The 19930-nt window shown below is 52.2% G+C and overlaps 1 protein-coding gene across 1 annotated transcript in view; it reads right to left on the bottom strand.

The window, feature by feature from the left end:
- Nucleotides 1-241: 241 nt before the first annotated feature.
- The window catches only part of CIC (capicua transcriptional repressor), a 36142-nt gene continuing 16453 nt past the window's right edge, over nucleotides 242-19930 (bottom strand). Inside the window, 15 exon segments of the mRNA XM_033084426.1 lie at nucleotides 242-591; nucleotides 2904-3035; nucleotides 3983-4111; nucleotides 6177-6328; nucleotides 8137-8285; nucleotides 8623-8705; nucleotides 11369-11417; nucleotides 11504-11637; nucleotides 12349-12445; nucleotides 13032-13087; nucleotides 14204-14296; nucleotides 15046-15139; nucleotides 15170-15274; nucleotides 16556-16692; nucleotides 18794-18947. Of these exon segments, the coding sequence (XP_032940317.1) occupies nucleotides 341-591; nucleotides 2904-3035; nucleotides 3983-4111; nucleotides 6177-6328; nucleotides 8137-8285; nucleotides 8623-8705; nucleotides 11369-11417; nucleotides 11504-11637; nucleotides 12349-12445; nucleotides 13032-13087; nucleotides 14204-14296; nucleotides 15046-15139; nucleotides 15170-15274; nucleotides 16556-16692; nucleotides 18794-18947 (1815 nt within the window). The 3' untranslated portion in view covers nucleotides 242-340.

Genomic DNA, 19930 nt, shown 5'->3' with positions numbered 1-19930 from the left:
CCCCTCAGGCTGTCCCCAGTGTCCCCAGTGTGTCCCAGTGCCACTCCCAATGTCCCCCCACAGTGTCCCCAGTGCCACATCTGGGCTGTCCCCAGTGTCCCCCACTGTCCCCCCAGTGTCCCCAGGCCATCCCTGTCCCCTCCCCACCCCCCAACCCTGTCCCTGTCCCTTTAAGAACAGGGCGTGTCCCCCAAACCCCAAACCCCGCCCCCTTCCCTTTAACCAATCACAAACGAGGGGCGTGGCTCCGAACGTTTCCCATTGTTAAAACCTCCCGCCCACGTGACCACGCCCCCTCCAAAAAAAGGCGGGAAAAAAGGGGGCGTGGCCTTGGAATGGTTCAGCGCGCGGGGGGCGAGGGGGGCGTGGCCTCGGCGGAGGGGGCGGGGTCTGGTGCGGAAGGAGGAGGGGGAGGAGGGGGCGTGGCCTCGGCGGAGGGGGCGGGCCCGTCGGGCTCGGTGGGCGGGGCCGGGTCGGTGGGCGTGGCCGCCTGCATGATCTTCTGGCGAACCTCGCGGATCTTGAGCTGCAGGCAGAGCTTGGTGGGGAAAATGTCCGAGAATCGCGACTGGAACGCGGCCGTGGCCTGGGCTGGGGACAAGGTCAGAGGTCAGAGGTCATGCAGGGTCACTGAGGGGTCACACAGGGGTCACACGGGGTCACTCAGGGGTCAGGGGTCACGGGCAGGGCAGAGCTTGGTGGGGAAAATGTCCGAGAAACGCGACTGGAACGCGGCCGTGGCCTGGGCTGGGGACAAGGTCAGAGGTCACACGGGGTCAGGGGTCACTCAGGGGTCACTCAGGGGTCACACGGGGTCACTGAGGGGTCAGGGGTCACGGGCAGGGCAGAGCTTGGTGGGGAAAATGTCCGAGAAGCGCGACTGGAACGCGGCCGTGGCCTGGGCTGGGGACAAGGTCAAAGGTCAGGGGTCACACAGGGGTCACACGGGGTCACTCAGGGGTCAGGGGTCACGGGCAGGGCAGAGCTTGGTGGGGAAAATGTCCGAGAAACGGGACTGGAACGCGGCCGTGGCCTGGGCTGGGGACAAGGTCAGAGGTCACAGGGGGTCAGGGGTCACTGAGGGGTCACTCAGGGGTCAGGGGTCACGGGCAGGGCAGAGCTTGGTGGGGAAAATGTCCGAGAAGCGCGACTGGAACGCGGCCGTGGCCTGGGCTGGGGACAAGGTCAAAGGTCAGGGGTCACACAGGGGTCACACGGGGTCACTCAGGGGTCAGGGGTCACAGACAGGGGTCACTCAGGGGTCAGGGGTCACGGACAGGGCAGAGCTTGGTGGGGAAAATGTCCGAGAAACGGGACTGGAACGCGGCCGTGGCCTGGGCTGGGGACAAGGTCAGAGGTCAGGGGTCACTCAGGGGTCACACGGGGTCACTCAGGGGTCAGGGGTCACGGGCAGGGCAGAGCTTGGTGGGGAAAATGTCCGAGAAACGGGACTGGAACGCGGCCGTGGCCTGGGCTGGGGACAAGGTCAGAGGTCACACAGGGGTCAGGGGTCACTGAGGGGTCACTCTGGGGTCACTCAGGGTCACTCAGGGGTCACTCAGGGTGGGTTGGGATCGTTTTTGGGGACAATTTTGGGGTGATTTTGGTTTGGTTTGGGGAATTTTTTAAAAATATTTTTTGGGATTTTTTTAGGATTTTTTAGGGATATTTTTAGGAATTTTTTTTATATTTTTTGGATAATTTTAGAATAATTTTAGGGGGATTTTGGGATGTTTCTGGAATTTTCTTTGGATATTTTTAGGATATTTTTGCTGTATTTTTAGGATATTTTGGGGTATTTTTAGGATATTTTCGGGATATTTTTGGGATCATTCAGAGATATTTTTAGGATATTTTTCAAATATTTTTAGGATGTTTTTTAATATATTTTTAGGATAATTGTAGATTAATTTTAGAGGGATTTTGGGATGTTTCTGGAATTTTCTTTGGATATTTTAAAGATATTTTGGGGTATTTTTAGGATATCTTTGAGATATTTTTAGGATTTTTTAGGAATATTTTTAGGATTTTTTTTATATTTTTAGGATAATTTTAGAATAATTTTAGGGGGATTTTGGGATGTTTCTGGAATTTTCTTTGGATATTTTTAGGATATTTTGGGATATTTTCAGGAATTTTTTGAGATTTTTTAGGATATTTTTAAATATATTTTTGGGATATTTTTGCTACATTTTTAGGATATTTTGGGGATTATTCAAAGATATTTTTAGGATATTTTTGAGGTAATTTTGTGATAATTTTGGGATTTTTTTCAGGATATTTTTGTGATATTTTCAGGATATTTCAGGGATATTTTTGTGATATTTTCAGGATATTTTTGTGATATTTTTAAGATAATTTTGGGGTGATTTCAGGATATTTTTGGGCTGATTTTGTGATAATTTCAGGATATTTTTGGGCAGTTTTTGGGGTGTTTACCCGAGGGGAAGAAGCTGTGCCTGGGCTGACAGATTTGTGATAATTTAGGGATAATTTCAGGGATATTTTAAAGATAATTTTGTGATATTTTTAGGATATTTTTAGGACATTCCAGGGATATTTCAGAGATATTTTCAGGATATTTTCAGAATATTTTTGTAATATTTTTAGGGTATTTTTGGGATTATTCAGGGATATTTTCAGGATATTTTTAGCATATTTTTAGGATATTTTTGGGATATTTTTAGGATATTTCAGGAATATTTCAGAGTTATTTTTAGGATATTTTTGAGGTAATTTTGTGATAATTTTGTGATATTTTCAGGATATTTTTAGGATATTTCAGGGATATTTTTAGGACATTTCAGGGATATTTTTAGGATAATTTCAGGATATTTTTGTGATAATTTTGTGATATTTTTGGGGTGTTTTTGGGGTGATTTCAGGATATTTTTGTGTCTCACCCGAGGGGAAGAAGCCGTGCTCCTGGAAGAGCTGCATGACGAGCGCCCGGCGCTGATCCAGGGTGCGGCGCAGGGACGAGAACGGGACCTTGTCGTACTCCAGCTCTCCTAGGACATCATCACCTTCCCCCCCTGTGAGAAATCATCAAAATGGGGTCACACAGGGGTCACAGGGGTCACAGAGGGGTCACAGCCCCTCCCCCATCCTGGGGAATCCAAACAACCCCCCCAGGGCCCCTCCCCCGCTCTCAGAACGGGACCTTGTCGTACTCCAGCTCTCCTAGGACATCGTCCCCCTCCCCCCCTGCGGGGTCAGAGGTCACACAGAGGTCACAGAGAGGTCACACAGAGGTCACACAGGGGTCACAGCCCCTCCCCCATCCTCACAGCCCCTCCCCCACCCTCTCAGAACAGGACCTTGTCCTACTCCAGCTCTCCTAGGACATCATCACCCTCCCCCCCTGCGGGGTCAGAGGTCACACAGAGGTCACACAGGGGTCACAGGGGTCACAGCCCCTCCCCCACCCTGTCAGACCCCTCACAGCCCCTCCCCCGCTCTCAGAACGGGACCTTGTCGTACTCCAGCTCCCCCAGGACATCGTCCCCCTCCCCCCCTGCGGGGTCAGAGGTCACACAGAGGTCACAGAGAGGTCACACAGAGGTCACAGGGGTCACACAGGGGTCACAGCCCCTCCCCCACCCTGTCAGACCCCTCACAGCCCCTCCCCCACCCTGTCAGAACGGGACCTTGTCGTACTCCAGCTCCCCTCCCCCCACTGTGGGGAGAGGGGTCAGAGGTCAGAGAGGGGTCACAGAGGTCATGGGGGGGGTCACAGCCCCTCCCCCATCCTGACAGACCCCCCAGAGCCCCTCCCCCACCCCATATCAATGTTGATTTGCCCCTCCCCCACTCAGATGTGCCCCTCCCCCACCTGTGTTGAATGTGAAGATCTCCCCCATTCCCCAGCCCCTCCCCCACTCAGATTTTGCCCCTCCCCCACCTGTGTTGAAGGTGAAGATCTCTGTGTGCCCCCAGCCCCTCCCCCACCCCAGTGAGTGTTGATTTGCCCCTCCCCCACCTGTGTTGAAGGTGAAGATCTCCCCCTCGCATTTGGCGCTTTTCGGGGTCGTGGGGTCGGAGCCGCAGCTCGAGCGGCGCCGCAGCTTCCGCTTGGGGGAGGAGGGGTCATCGACACTGGGATCGAGATCTGTGGGGTCAAAGGGCAAAGGTCACACAGGGATCAGGGGTCAGCAGCTTCCGCTTGGGGGAGGAGGGGTCATCCACAGAGGGATCGAGATCTGTGGGGTCAAAGGTCAAAGGTCACACAGAGATCAGCAGCTTCCGCTGGGGGGAGGAGGGGTCATCAACACTGGGATCGAGATCTGGGGGTCAAAGGGCAAAGGTCAGAGAGAAATCAGCAGCTTCCGCTTGGGGGAGGAGGGGTCATCAACTGATGGATCCAAATCTGGGGGTCAAAGGTCACAGAGAGGTCAGTCAGGGTCACAGAGCGGCGCCGCAGCTTCCGCTTGGGGGAGGAGGGGTCATCGACACCAGGGTCCAGATCTACAGGGGTTAAAGGTCAAAGGGCAAAGGTCACAGAGAGAAATCAGCAGCTTCCGCTTGGGGGAGGAGGGGTCATCGACTGATGGATCCAAATCTAGGGGTCAAACAGGGGTTAAAGGTCACACAGGGGTCAGGGATCAGCAGCTTCCGCTTGGGGGAGGAGGGGTCATCAACAGAGGGGTCCAAATCTAGGGGTCAAAGGGCAAAGGTCAGAGAGAAATCAGCAGCTTCCGCTTGGGGGAGGAGGGGTCATCCACAGAGGGGTCCAAATCTGCAAAGGTCAAAGGTCAAAGGTCACACAGGGATCAGGGATCAGCAGCTTCCGCTTGGGGGAGGAGGGGTCAGAGAGGGGTCAAAGGTCACACAGGGGTCACTCATTCATCACTCAGTGGTCAGTGTGGTCAGTGAGGTCAGTTTGTAATTGGTCATTCTGTGGTCAGTCTGTGGTCACTCAGTGGTCAGTTGGTCACTCAGTGGTCACTCAGTGGTCACTCAGTGGTCAGTTGGTCACTCAGTGGTCACTCAGTGGTCACTCAGTGGTCACTCAGTGGTCAGTTGGTCACTCAGGGTCACTCAGTGGTCACTCAGTGGTCAGTTGGTCACTCAGTGGTCACTCACCAGTGGAGTTTTTGCGTTTTTTTCTGTAGCTGCCCAGGATGGTTCTGGGGGACGTGGCCAGTCAGGGTCAGTCAGTCACTGGTCAGTTGGTCAGTGGTCACTCAGTGGTCAGTTGGTCACTCAGTGGTCACTCACCTGTTGAATTTTTGCGTTTTTTCCGGTAGCTGCCCAGGATGGTTCTGGGGGATGTGGCCAGTCAGGGTCAGTGTGTGGTCAGTCTGTGGTCACTCTGTGGTCAGTTGGTCAGTTGGTCACTCAGTGGTCACTCACCTGTAGAATTTTTACGTTTTTTTCTGTAGCTGCCCAGGATGGTTCTGGGGGACGTGGCCACTCAGGGTCAGTGTGTGGTCAGTCACTGGTCAGTGGTCACTCAGTGGTCAGTTGGTCACTCAGTGGTCACTCAGTGGTCACTCACCTGTTGAGTTTTTGCGTTTTTTCCTGTAGCTGCCCAGGATGGTTCTGGGGGACGTGGCCAGTCAGGGTCAGTGTGTGGTCAGTCTGTGGTCACTCAGTGGTCAGTTGGTCACTCAGTGGTCACTCACCAGTGGAATTTTTGCGTTTTTTCCGGTAGCTGCCCAGGATGGTTCTGGGGGACGTGGCCAGTCAGGGTCAGTCAGTCTGTGGTCACTCAGTGGTCACTCAGTGGTCACTCAGTGGTCAGTTGGTCACTCACCTGTTGAATTTTTACGTTTTTTTCTGTAGCTGCCCAGGATGGTTCTGGGGGACATGGCCAGTCAGGGTCAGTCAGTCACTGGTCACTCTGTGGTCACTCAGTGGTCACTCAGTGGTCAGTTGGTCACTCACCAGTGGAATTTTTGCGTTTTTTTCTGTAACTGCCCAGGATGGTTCTGGGGGACGTGGCCAGTCAGGGTCAGTCAGTCACTGGTCAGTCAGGGTCACTCAGTGGTCACTCAGTGGTCACTCAGTGGTCAGTTGGTCACTCAGTGGTCACTCACCAGTGGAATTTTTACGTTTTTTTCTGTAGCTGCCCAGGATGGTTCTGGGGGACGTGGCCAGTCAGGGTCAGTCAGTCACTGGTCAGTTGGTCAGTGGTCACTCAGTGGTCAGTTGGTCACTCAGTGGTCACTCACCAGTTGAGTTTTTACGTTTTTTCCTGTAGCTGCCCAGGATGGTTCTGGGGGACGTGGCCAGGGCCTGCAGGGTGGGGGAGGGGAGAACTTCCTCGGGCCGGAACTCGGGGAGCTCGGCGAAGCGCTCCTCGAAATCAACCTCAGAGAGGACTCTGAAACACACCAAAAACAGCCCAAAATCATCATAAAATTATCATTAAAATATCCTGAAATTATCCTGAAAATGTCACAAAAATCAGCCCCAAAAAATCCCCCCAGAGCTCCTCGAAATCAACCTCGGACAGGACTCTGAAATGCACCAAAAACAGCCTGAAATCACCCCAAAAATATCATAAAATTATCCCCAAAATATCCTGAAAATATCCTGAAATTATCATTAAAATATCCTGTAATTATCATAAAAATATTTCCTAAAAAAACGCCAAAAATCCCCCCAAAGCTCCTCGAAATCCACCTCAGAGAGGACTCTGAAATATCCAAAATACACCAAAATTACCTCAAAATCATCCCCAAAAAATCATAAAAATATCTTAAAATTATCCTCAAATTATCATAAAAATATCCTGAAATTATCCTGAAATTATCCTGAAAATGTCACAGAAATCACCCCAAAAATCCCCCCAAAGCTCCTCGAAATCAACCTCAGAGAGAACTCTGAGAAAGAGAAAAACACCCCAAAAATATCACAAAAATATCATAAAAATATCATTAAAATATCCTGAAAATATCATTAAAATATCCTGTAATTATCATAAAAATATCCTGAAATTATTACAGAAATATCTCCTGAAAAAACCCAAAAATCCTCCCAGAGCTCCTCGAAATCCACCTCAGAGAGAACTCTGAAACACACCAAAAACAGCCCAAAAATATCATAAAAATATCATTAAAATATCCTGAAATTATCCTGAAAACATCCTGAAATTATCATAAAAATATCCTGAAATTATCATAAAATCATCCCCCCAAAATCCCCCCAGAGCTCCTCGAAATCAACCTCGGACAGGACTCTGAAATGCACCAAAATCACCCCAAAAATGTCACAAAAATATCACAAAAATATCCTCAAATTATCATAAAATTATCCTGAAATTATCATTAAAATATCCCCAAAATATCCTGAAAATATCCCAAGAATCACCCCAAAAACATTCTCCAAAAAACCCCAAAACCACCCCAAATTTACTCTGAAAATATCACCAAAAAAAATCTTAAAAGAGGCCCCAAAACGTCCCCAAATTGCAACAAAAATATCCCCAAAAAATATCACAAAAATATCACTAAAATTTCCCCAAAAATGCCAAATTAACCCCCCAAAAATTGTCAAAAATTCCCCCAAAATGCTCCAAAAAAATCTACAAAAAATCCCAAAAAAAAAACCTCAAAAGAAATTTTTTTAAAAATCAAAAAAAGTCCAAAACATGCCAAAAAAACCCTCAAAAAATAAAAGTTAAAAAAATCCCAAAAATTCTATAAATAAAAACCAAAAAAAATCCCTTAAAAAAACCTCCAGAAAAACCTCAAAAAATTTTTTTTAAAAATCAAAAAAAGTCCAAAACATGCCAAAAAAATCATCAAAAAATAAAAGTTAAAAAAATCCCAAAAGTTCTAAGAACAAAAATAAAAAAAAAACCTTAAAAAAAACTCCGAAAAATCTCAAAAAAATTTATTTAAAAATCAAAAATAGTCCAAAATAATCCCCCAAAAATCCCAAAAATTGTAAGTAAAAAAAACCAAAAATCCCTTCAAAAATCCCCAAAAAAATCCCAAAAAAATCCCCCAAAAATAGAAAAAAAATCCCAAAAAATCCCAAAAAAATCCAAAAAAAATCCCCAAAAAACACCAAAAAAATCCAAAAAAAATCACCAAAAAATTCCTAAAAATTAATTTTTAAATCCCCCACCCCCCCAAGCCCCTCCCCCACCCCTCCCCTCCCCCCCGCCCCTCCCCCACCCCTCACCTGTCCACAGAGTCGAAGGTTTTTTCAGGGGGGGGGGGCGCAGCTTCGCCTTCTTGGCCCCTCCCTCGGCAGCGGTTGGTGGAGGGGAGGGGGGGGGGATGGGCGTCGGGGGGGGGGGGGGCGGAGGAGGGGCCGGGAGGGGGCGTGGCCTCGGAGAAAAATGAATAAACAATTATTTAATGAATGAATGATTAATGAATGATTGATTGAGGGGGGAGGGGCGGCACTCACCGCGGCGGGGGGGGCGGGGCTGGGCGGCCCCTCCCCCACGGGCTCCCGCTGGCTCCAGGCCTCGGCGCTGGGGGAGGGGGGATGGGCACAGGGGGGGGGTGGGGGTGGGGGAGGGGCGGCGGCAGCAGAGTCCCAATCGCTGGAGGAGGGGGGGGAGGGGAGTGGCTGGGGGGGTGGGGGAGGGGTGGAGGGGGGTGGGGGAGGGGCGGGGTCGGGCGCAGGGGGGCGGGGCTGAGCCCCCTCCCCTCCCCCCACCGGGATGGTGGCCAGGGCGGCCTTGACCTTCTGGGGGGGCTTGGGGGAGGGGCGGGGGGGGCGGGGGGGGAAGGGCGGGGGCGCTGCGGGGAGAGGGGGAGGGGCCGCGTCAGGCCACGCCCCCTCTCGGTGGAGCCACACCCAGATTAGCCCCGCCCAGCGCTCATTTGCATAATAAACACGTTCCTGATTTGGGTGTGGCCACGCCCATCTAAGCCACGCCCCCTTTAAAACAGACACACCCATTCAGCTCCACCCTTTTAAGCTCCTCCCATTTCCTATGACCACGCCCCTCTAAGCCACACCCATTTAAAGTGACCCCACCCCTTTAAAAGTGACCACACCCCTTTACACTGGCCACACCCCTTTTGAGTAACCACGCCCACTTTAAGTGACCACGCCCTTTAAAAAGTGACCACACCCCTTTCAGCCCCACCCTCAAAGTGACCCCACCCATTTAGGCCACACCCATTTAAAGAGACCCCACCTCATTAAGCGCCACCCTCTTTTAAAGTGACCACACCCTCTTTAAGCTCCACCCATTTGATGCAGCCACGCCCCTTTTAAAGTGACCACACCCACTTGATGAGACCCCGCCCCATTAAGCTCCACCCCCTTTTAAATTGACCACACCCCCTTTAGCCACACCTCTTTTAAAGTGACCACTCCCCCAAAGCCCCACCCCTTTGGTGTAGCCACACCCCTTTTTAAAGTGACCACACCCACTTGAAGAGACCCCACCCCATTAAGCTCCACCCCCTTTTAAAGTGACCACACCCCTTTAAGCCCCACCCTTAAAGCGACCCCACCCATTTAGGCCACACCCACCTGAGACCACACGCATTTAGGCTCCACCCCCTTTTAAAGCGACCACACCCATTTAGCCACGCCCATTTGATTAGCCACGCCCCTTTAAAGTGACCACACCCTTAAGCCCCACCCCTTAAATTGACCACTCCCTTTATCCCCTCCCCCCTTTATCCCCACCCCTTTAGCCCCTCCCCCTTTAGCCCCTCCCCCTTAGCCCCTCCCCCTTAGCCCCGCCCCCTTTGGCCCCTCCCCCGTTACCTGCAGCCCCCAGGGCGGGGGCGGGGCCGGCCTTGGGCAGGATGGGCGGGGCCGGGCCCGGGGGGGCGGAGCCAGCCACGCTGTAAACCAATCCCGGGGCGGGGGCGGGGCCGGGGGCGGGGCCGGGGGCGGGGCCGGGGGCGGGGCCGGGACCCCCCGGGTAGAGCAGGACGGGACCCCCCGAGCTGGGGGGAGGGGGCAGCGCCGAGACCCCCACGGGGGAGGGGCCCAGGAGGGAGCTCTGGGCTGGGGGAGGGGCGGGGAGGGGAGAGAGACAGGAAAAAAATCAGAAAAAAATGAGAAAATAGAACCAAAATTTCATTAAAAAATTATAAAAATTACACAAAAATTACAAAAATTTCCCCAAAAATCACAAAAAAATTACAAATATTAGAAAAAATTAGAAAATATCCCCAAAATCTTCCAAAAATCCCCAAAACTCCCCCCAAAATTACAAAATATATCCCCAAAAATCACAAAAATCCCCCAAAAAATTCCCAAAATCACAAAAAAATAACAAAATGTCCCCAAAATCCTCCCAAAAATCACAAAAAAATTATAATAATTAGAAAAAATGACAGAATGTTCCCAAAATATCCCCAAAAAATTGTAATAAAAACCCCAAAAATTACAAAAATCCCCCCAAAAAACACAAAAAATTACAAAATGTCCCCCAAGAATTACAAAGAAATAACAAGATATCCCCCAAATCCTCCCAAAAATCACAAAAGTCCCCAAAATTACAAGAAATAACAAAATATCCCCAAAATATCCCCAACAATTGCAATAAAAGCATCAAAAATTACAAAAAATCCCCAAATATCCCCAAAAAATTCTCAAAATCCCCCCAATATTACAAAATATTCACCAAATTCCCCTAAAATTACAAAATATCTCCAAAATGCCCCAAAAATCCCCCCAAAAATCCCCAAAATTACAAAACAGTCCCAAAAAAATCACCAAAAATTACAAAATATCCCCAAAAATAAAAAAATAAAAAAAATATCACAATATTCCCAAAAATCCCCAAATAAACCAAAAATCCCCCCAAAAAATCACCTAAAATCACCAAAAAATTACAAAAAATCCCCCAAATCCCCCCAAAAATCACCAAGAATCCCCAAAATATCCCCCAAAATTACAAATTATCCCCCAAAAAATCCCAAAATCTCTCCCAAACATCTCCAAAAATCACAAAAAAAATCCCCAAAAACAACAAAGAACCCCCAAAAAATCCCAAAAAATTTAAAAAAATCCCCAAGAATTACAAAAAATATCAAAATATTCCCAAAATATCCCAAAAAAATTCACAAAAAATCCCAAAAATCCCCCCCAAAATCACCAAAAAATTACAAATAATCCCCCAAAAAATCCCCAAATCCCCCCCCAGCCCCTCCCCCGCCCCTCCCCCACTCACCGGGCAGCAGGGGCTGCACGAGGGTCCCGAACCCGAGCACGGGGGAGGGGCTGACGAAAGCGGCGGCTCCGGGTGGGGGAGGGGCGGCCCCGGGGGGGGGAGGGGCGGCCCCGGGGGGGGGTGGGGGAGGGGCGGGGTGCACGTAGGCGATCCGGGCCGAGGGCAGCAGCACCTTGGGGGGGGGAGGGGGCGGTGGGGGAGGGGCGGCAGCGCTTCCTGCCCCTCCCCCCCCTGCTGCTCCTCCCCCCGCCCCTCCCCCACCCCCGGGGCTGCCGGGGGGCACCAGGGGCACCGGGCTGAGCTGGATGATCTGGGGGGGGGAGGGGTGAGAGGTTAGAGAGGGGGTTTGGGGGGTGGGGGAGGGGATTTGGGGGGGTGGGGGAGGGGCGCACGTACCTTGCCGGGGGGAGGGGCGGCCCCGGGGGTCCCGAAGGGCGTCAGGGCGGGGCCGGGCGGGGCCACGGGGACCAGAACCTTCCCTGGGAGCAGAGGGGTGGGGGGAGGGGGCTGGGCGGGGGGGGAGGGCTGGGCTGGGGGGGGGGGAGGGGAGGGGGGAGGGGTTAGAGGGGATGAGACCCCTCCCCCATCCAGAAACCCCTCCCACAATCACACAGAGACCCCTCCCCCATTCCATAAAGAGCTGTCAATCAAACACAGAAACCCCTCCCCCATCCCTCAGACCCCGCCCCCAATCCCAGAGCCCCTCCCCCACTCTGTTCAGAGCTGTCAATCAAACTAAAGCCCCTCCCCCACTCACACAGGCCCCTCCCCCATCCCTGAGACCCCTCCCCCACTCTTTTTAGAGCTGTCAATCACACCCAGGCCCCTCCCCCATCCTGAGACCCCGCCCCCAATCCCAGAGCCCCTCCCCCACTCTGTTCAGAGCTGTCAATCAAACACAGGCCCCTCCCCCATCCTGAGACCCCTCCCCCAATCCCCGAGGCCCCTCCCCCATTCCACAGAGAGCTGTCAATCACATTTAGGCCCCTCCCCCAATCACACAGAAACCCCTCCCCCACCCTGAGACCCCGCCCCCAATCCCCGAGGCCCCTCCCCCACTCTGTTCAGAGCTGTCAATCACACCCAGGCCCCTCCCCTAACCTTCAGAAGCCACGCCCACAACCCTAAGCCCCTCCCCCACTCACACCGAGACCCCTCCCCCTCATAGGCCCCTCCCCCACCCCAATTTCCCCTCCCCCACCCCGATTTCCCCTCCCCCACCGCCCCTCCCCCCCCTTTACCTTTGGGGGCGTGGCCGGCTCCGCCCCCCGCGGGTGGGGGAGGGGCTTTCCCGTTCTGGGGTGGGGGGAGGGCGAAGTGCAGCGCGGGGGGAGGGGCCTGGGCGGGGGGTGGGGGAGGGGCTGGGGAGGGGGCGGGGCCTTTTCCCGGCGGGTGGGGGAGGGGCAGGGTGGGCAGGATGTATTGGACCTGGGTGATGCCGAGGGGGAGGGGCCCGTTGGGCGGGGCCGCCCCTCCCCCCACCCCCCCCCACCGCCCCTCCCCCCACCCCCACCCCCCCCACCGCCCCTCCCCCACCCGGGGGCTGCGCCAGGAGCTGCACGGGGGGGTGGGGGTGGGGGTGGGGCAGCAGCGCCACCGAGGGGGGGGGAGGGGCAGAGGGGGGGGGAGGACCCGGGCCCGCCCCTCCCCCACCCAGCACCAGGTTGGCCACGACCCCTCCCCCACCCGGGGGGGCGGCGGGGGGAGGGGGGTGGGGTGGGGGAGGGGCGGGGCGCAGAGGGGGAGGGGCAGCAGCAGCGCCGCCCCCCCCCGCCCCTCCCCCACCCCCCCCCTCGGAGCTCTCGGCGCGTTTCCGGCGGGGGGGGGGGGAGGGGGGGGGAGGGGCGGGGGAGGCCTCGAAGCGTTTGGGGGTGGGGGGAGGGGCGGGGCTGGGGGTGGGGGTGGGGGGAGGGGCGGGGTTCGCGGGGGGAGGGTCCAGCTCCGGGGGGGGGCGGGGCGGGAACAGCCGGCGGGGGGGGGGCCTGGGGGGAGGGGGAGGGGAGACATCAGAGACCCCTCCCCCCAAAATAAACACAGAGACCCCTCCCCCACTCGAGAGACCCATCCCCCACCAAATCAGAGACCCCTCCCCCACACTGAGACTTCTCCCCTAAATCAGAGACCCCTCCCCCCAAAAAACCGCAGAGACCCCTCCCCCACTCGAGAGACCCCTCTCCCAAATTAGAGCCCCTCCCCCACACTAAATCCCTCCCCTAAACCAGAGACCCCTCCCCCCATTAGAGCCCCTCCCCCACACCCGAGACCCCTCCCCAAAACCACAGAGACCCCTCCCCCCATTAGAGCCCCTCCCCCAACCACAGACCCCTCCCCCACCAATCCAGAGACCCCTCCCCCACACTACAGACCCCTCCCCCACTCGAGACCCCTCCCCTAAAATCAAAGACCCCTCCCCCAAATTGGAGCCCCTCCCCCAACCAGAGACCCCTCCCCCATTTCAGAGACTCTTCTCCTAAGTCAGAGACCCCTCCCCCACGTTAGAGCCCCTCCCCCACCAACTCAGAGACCCCTCCCACATTTTAGAGCCCCTCCCCCACACTGAAACTCCTCCCCCACACTGAGGCCCCTCCCCCACTCCAAAGACCCCTCCCCCAATCTGAGACCCCTCCCCCACCCGAGACCCCTCCCCCAAACTCAAAACCCACCCCCAACCACAAGCCCCTCCCCCACTCCAGAGACCCCTCCCCCACCAAATCTGAGACCCCTCCCCCAAATTAGAGCCATTCCCCCAAATCTGAGCCCCTCCCCCACATTAGAGCCCCCTCCCCCACCCCACAAACCCCTCCCCCACCAAATCAGAAACCCCTCCCCTAAATCTGAGACCCCTCCCCCAAATCCAAGACCCCTCCCCCAATCTGAAACCCCTCCCCCACCCGAGACCCCGCCCCTCCCCCATTGGCCCCTCCCCCATTTTCCCCTCCCCCCCGTCCCACCTTGTCCCCCTCCCCCACATTAGAGCCCCTCCCCCTCCCCCATTTTCCCCTCCCCCCCGTCCCACCTTGTCCCCCTCCATCAAACAGAGACCCCTCCCCCACATTAGAGCCCCTCCCCCTCCCCCTGCCCCTCCCCCCCGTCCCACCTTGTCCCCCTCCCCCGGGTCGCTGTCGCTGTCGCTCACTCTCTCTTTGCACTTCAGGTCGATGTCGGGTGGGGGAGGGGCGAACCCATCGTCTGGGGGGGAGGGGCGGGATGTTAATTGGGGGTGGGGGAGGGGGAATTAAAAATTTTTAAATTTTTAAAAGTATTTTTTAGATTTTTAAAAAGTTTTTTTAGGGGTGGGGGAGGGGCTCAGGGGTGGGGGAGGGGCACTCAGTGAGACCCCTCCCCCCAGGTGTTTATTGAGGGTGGGGGAGGGGCAGTCAACAAATTTTAATTTTTTTTTTTAATTTTTTTTAAATTTTTAAAATTTTTTTTTGGGGGGTGGGGGAGGGGCTCTGGGATGGGGGAGGGGCGCTCACTGAGACCCCTCCCCCCAGGTGTTTATTGAGGGTGGGGGAGGGGCAACGAATGAATTCTTAAATTTTTTAAATTTTTTTTTTAATTTTTTTGAATTTTTTTTTGTGGGTGGGGGAGGGGATCAGGGTGGGGGAGGGGCACTCACTGAGACCCCTCCCCCCAGGTGTTTATTGAGGGTGGGGGAGGGGCGATGAAAAAATTTTTCAATTTTTAAAATTTTTTTTTTCTTTTTTTTTTTTTATTTTTTTTTGGGGGGGGGGGGGGGCTGTGGGGTGGGGGAGGGGCACTCACTGTGACCCCTCCCCCCCGGATGTTTATTCAGGGTGGGGGAGGGGTGATGAACAAATTTTAATTTTTTTTGGAATTTTTTTTTAATTTTTTTAAAATTTTTTTTTAATTTATTTTTTAATTTTTTTTTTGTGGGTGGGGGAGGGGCGGTGGGGTGGGGGAGGGGCGGCGCTCACCGATGACGTCATCGTCGCCCTCCTCCTCGCAGATCACCATCCGCTCCTCGTCGCTCGCGTTCTCCTCGCTGGGCGCGCGGGGGGGGCGGGGCCGGGGGGGGCGGGGCCGCGCGGGGGGAGGGGCGGGGCCAAAGGGGGCGGGGCCAAAGGGGGCGGGGCCAAAGGGAGCGGCCCCTCCCCCACCCGGGCCCGGCTTGGAGCCCCCGAAGGGGGGAGGGGCCGAGCACAGCTGGGGGAGGGGGAGGGGGAGGGGAAAAATTTGTGTCAAAAAAATCCCGAAATTCTCCAAATTTCCCGAAATTCCCCCCCCAAAAAATCCCAAAATTTTACATTTAAAAAAAAAAATCCACAAAAAATTCACAAATTTTTCCAAAAATTCATCCAAACCCTTCCAAAAAATCCCAAAATTCCCCCCCAAAATCCCCGAATTTTTCCCAGAAATCCCAAAATTTTCCCCAAAAAAATTCCAAAATTCTCAAGAAAAAATCCCCAAAAGTCCCCCCCAAAAAAATCGCAATTTTTTCCAAAAATTCCTTCAAACCCCCCCCAAAAAATTCCCCAAAATTCCAAAATTTTCCCCAAAAATTCCAAAAAAAATCCCCAAAATTCCCCCCAAAATTGGAAAATTTTTCCAAAAATTCCTTCAAAACATCCCAAAAATTCCCAAAATTTCCCCCAAAAAATCCCAAAATTCCCCAACATCCCCCAAAATTCCCAAATTTCCCCCAAAAATTCCCAAAATTCCTCCAAACTCCTCCCAAAAAATCCTAAAAAACCCAAAATTCCCCCCCCAAAAATTCCCCCAGAATTTCCAAAATTCCAAAAAAAATCCCAAATTTTTCCCCCAAAATTTTCCCAAAAATAAAAAAAAAACCCAAAAATTCCCAAAATTTTCCCCCAAACTTCCCAAATTCCCCCAAATTTTCCCAAAAATAAAAAAATTTCCCCAAAACAAATCCCAAATTTCCCCCAAAAAATTCCCAAAATTCCTCCAAACTCCTCCCAAAAAATCCCAAAAAATCCCAAAATTGCCCAAAATTTTCCCAAAAACCCCAAAAAATTTTCCCAAAATCCCCCCAAAATTCCCCCGAAAAATTAAAAAAAATCCCCAAAATCCCCCAAAAATCCCCCCAAAAATCCCAAATTTTCCCCAAAATTCCCAAATTCCCCCAAATTTTCCCGAAAATAAAAAAAATTCCCAAATAATTCCCAAATTTCCCCCAAAAATTCCCCAAAATTTCCCCAAAATTCAAAATAAATCCCAAATTTCCCCCAAATTTCCCCCTAAAAATCCCAAATTTCCCCCAAAAATTCCCAAATTCCCACAAAAATCCCAAATTCCCCCATATTTTCCCAAAAATAAAAAAATAATTCCCAAATAAATCCCAAAATTCCCCAAAAAATTCCCAAAATTCCCCCAAATTTTTACCAAAAAATTCCCAAAAAATTCCCAAAAATTCCCAAATTCCCCAAAATTCCCCAAATTCCCCTCCCCTGGCCCCTCCCCCACCTGGCCGAGCTCGCCGATGGCCGCGCGGGGCTCGGCCCCTCCCCCCACTCCGCTGTGCGAGAACGCGCGGGGCCGGGGCGGGGGGGGAGGGGCCGGGGCCGGAACCGGAACGGGAACCGAGGGAACGTCCGAGGAGCCTGCGGGGGAGGGGCGGGTTAGTGGGGGGAGGGGAAATTGGGGAATTTTGGGGAATTTTGGGGAATTTTTGGGGAATTTTTGGGGAATTTTTAGTGATTTTTGGTGAAATTTTAGGGATTTTCAGGGGGAATTTGGGGAAATTTTTGGGGTTTGAGGAAATTTTGGGGGGTTTTTGGGAAATTTTGAGGGAATTTTGGGGGTTTTTGGGGAGTTTTTTGGGGGATTTGGGGGGAAATTTGGGAAATTTTTAGAGATTTTTGGAGAATTTTTGAGATTCTGAGGGAATTTTGGGAAATTTTGGGTTAAATTTGGGAGTTTTGGGGAATTTTTGGGGGATTTTTAGGGGATTTTTGAGAGAATTTTTGGGATTTTGGGTGAAATTTGGGAAATTTTTTGAGATTTTGGGGCAAATTTGGGGTTTAGGGGAAATTTGGGGGGGATTTTGGGGGAAAATTTGGGGAATTTTTGGGAAATTTGGGGGATTTTTAGGGAGTTTTTGGGGGGAATTTTGGGGAAATTTGAGGATTTTTTCTGAGAAATTTGGGAAATTTTGAGGGAATTTCGGGGGATTTGGGGAATTTTGGGAGAAATTTGGGGATTTTTGAGGGAATTTTGGGAAATTTTTAGGGATTTTTGGCAGGATTTTGGGGAATTTTTGGGGGGGTTGGGGGAATATTTTTGAGGTGTTTTTAAAAATGTTTTTGGGGCATTTTTTGGATTTTTTTGGGCCTGGTTTTGGGATTATTTCCAGGACTTTGGGGTTGTTTTTTGTGGCATTTTTGGGAACATTTTCCAGGTATTTTTGGGATCATTTTCAGCAATTTTGGGGCTGGTTTTGGGGTGATTTTCAGGAGTTTTGGGGCTGTATTTTAGGTTGTTTTTTGGGCTGTATTTAGGATATTTTTGGGACTATTTTTGCCCTGGTTTTGGGGTGATTCCCATCCCTTTTGGGGCTGTTTTTAGTGATTATTTTAAGCAGTTTTTAGGCTGTATTTTAGGCTGTTTCAGGATATTTTTGGGGCCATTTTTGGGCTGTATTTTAGGGTATTTTGGGGTTGTTTTTAAGGTATTTTTAGACTGTATTTAGGGTATTTTGGGGCTGTATTTGGGGTATTTTTTGGGCTGTTTTTAGGATATTTTTGGGGCTGTTTCTGGCCTGGTTTCAGGGTATTTTTGGGACCGTTTTTGGGGCTGTTTCAGGGTATTTTTGGGCTGTTTTTAAGGTATTTTTAGGCTGTATTTTAGGGTATTTTTGGGCCGTTTCAGGGTATTTTTGGGGCTGTTTCTGCCCTGTTTTTAGGTTGTATTTTAGGGTACTTTTTGGGCTGTTTTTGGGGCTGTATTTTAGGGTATTTTTGGGGCTGTTTTTGGGGTATTTTTTGGGTTGTTTCAGGGTATTTTTGGGGCTATTTTTAATAGTTATTTTAAGCAGTTTTTAGGCTGTTTTTAAGGTATTTTTGGGGCTGTTTCAGGGTATTTTTGGGGCTGTTTCAGGGTATTTTTAGGCTGTATTTTGGGCTGTTTCAGGGTATTTTTGGGCTGTTTTTAGACTATTTTTGGAGCTGTATTTTAGGGTATTTTGGGGCTGTATTTTGGGCTGTTTCAGGGTATTTTTGGGGCCGTTTTTAGGCTGTATTTCAGGGTATTTTTGGGGCTGTTTCAGGGTATTTTTGGGGTGATTCCCATCACTTTTGGGGTTGTATTTTGGGCTGTTTTTAGGTTGTATTTTGGGCTGTTTCAGGGTATTTTTGGGGCTGTTTTTAGGGGTTATTTAAGCAGTTTTTAGGTTGTATTTTGGGCTGTTTCAGGGTAATTTTGGGGCTGTTTTTAGGGGTTATTTAAGCAGTTTTTAGGGTATTTTTGGGGCTGTTTCAGGGTATTTTTGGGGCTATATTTTGCCTGGTTTTTGGTTGTATTTTGGGCTGTTTTTGGGCTGTTTCTGGCCTGGTTTTGGGCTCATTCCCATCCCTTTTGGGGCTGTATTTTAGACTGTATTTTAGGGTATTTTTGGGGCTGTTTCAGGGTATTTTTGGGGCAGTTTCTGGCCTGGTTTCAGGGTATTTTTTAGCTGTTTCAGGGTATTTCTGGGCCCCTCCCGACCTGCGGGCGCGCCGGCGCCGCTCTCGGACGCGCTTCGCTCCCGGGGCTCCTTGGGGCCGCCCCCCGGGCCCCTCCCCCCCTCGGAGCTCGATTTCTTCCGGTCCTTGTTGCACCATTTCCAGTCCGGGTGCGCCTTGAAGTGCGCCTCCTTCACCTGGGGGAGGGGCGGGGTCAGGCCACGCCCACCAGGGGGTTAGGACACGCCCACAGTGCGCTGACCACGCCCACCAGGGCTCTGGCCACACCCACGAGGGCTCTGACCACACCCACGAGGGCTCTGACCCCACCCATGAGTCCTCTGACCACGCCCACACTGCTGTGACCACACCCACGAGGGATCTGACCACGCCCACTCTGCTCTGGCCACGCCCACGAGGGCTAGGACCACGCCTCCATAGCTCAGGCCACGCCCACGAGGGTTCTAACCACGCCCCCACTGCTCTGACCATGCCCACGAGTGCTCTGACCACGCCCCCAGCACTCAGACCACGCCCACGAGGGCTCTGACCCCGCCCATGAGTCCTCTGACCACGCCCACGAGGGCTCTGACCACGCCTCCATTGCTCTGACCACGTCCACGAGGGCTCTGACCACGCCCACACTGCTCTGACCCCGCCTTGAACAGCTCAGACCACGCCCACGAGTGCTCTAACCACGCCCACACTGCTCTGACCACGCCCCCACCACCCTAACCACGCCCCTGCCATCTCTGACCCCGCCTCCAACAGTTTAGCCCCGCCCTCACCTCTTAGACCCCGCCCCACCTGCTCAGACCACGCCCCCGAAGTCTTCTGACCCCGCCCACATCACTCTGACTCCGCCCACAACTTCTGTGACCACGCCCCCATCACGCTGACCACGCCCCCACCCAAATTCAGTCCAAAATTCAGTTTAAAATTTACCCAAATTCCAGCAAATTCAGCCCAAAATTTACCCAAAATTCACCCAAAATTCACCCAAAATTCACCCAAAATTCTACCTGGGAGCCCAAAAACCTCACCTGGGAACCCCAAATCTCACCTGTGACCCCTCACACCTCACCTGTGACCCCTCACACCTCACCTGTGACCCCTCACACCTCACCTGTGACCCCTGATATCTCACCTGTGACCCCTGATATCTCACCTGTGACCCCTG

This window comes from Catharus ustulatus, chromosome 39 (assembly GCF_009819885.2).
Source record: "Catharus ustulatus isolate bCatUst1 chromosome 39, bCatUst1.pri.v2, whole genome shotgun sequence".
Lineage (NCBI taxonomy): Eukaryota > Metazoa > Chordata > Aves > Passeriformes > Turdidae > Catharus > Catharus ustulatus.
This window is presented reverse-complemented; position numbering and strand designations above follow the sequence as displayed.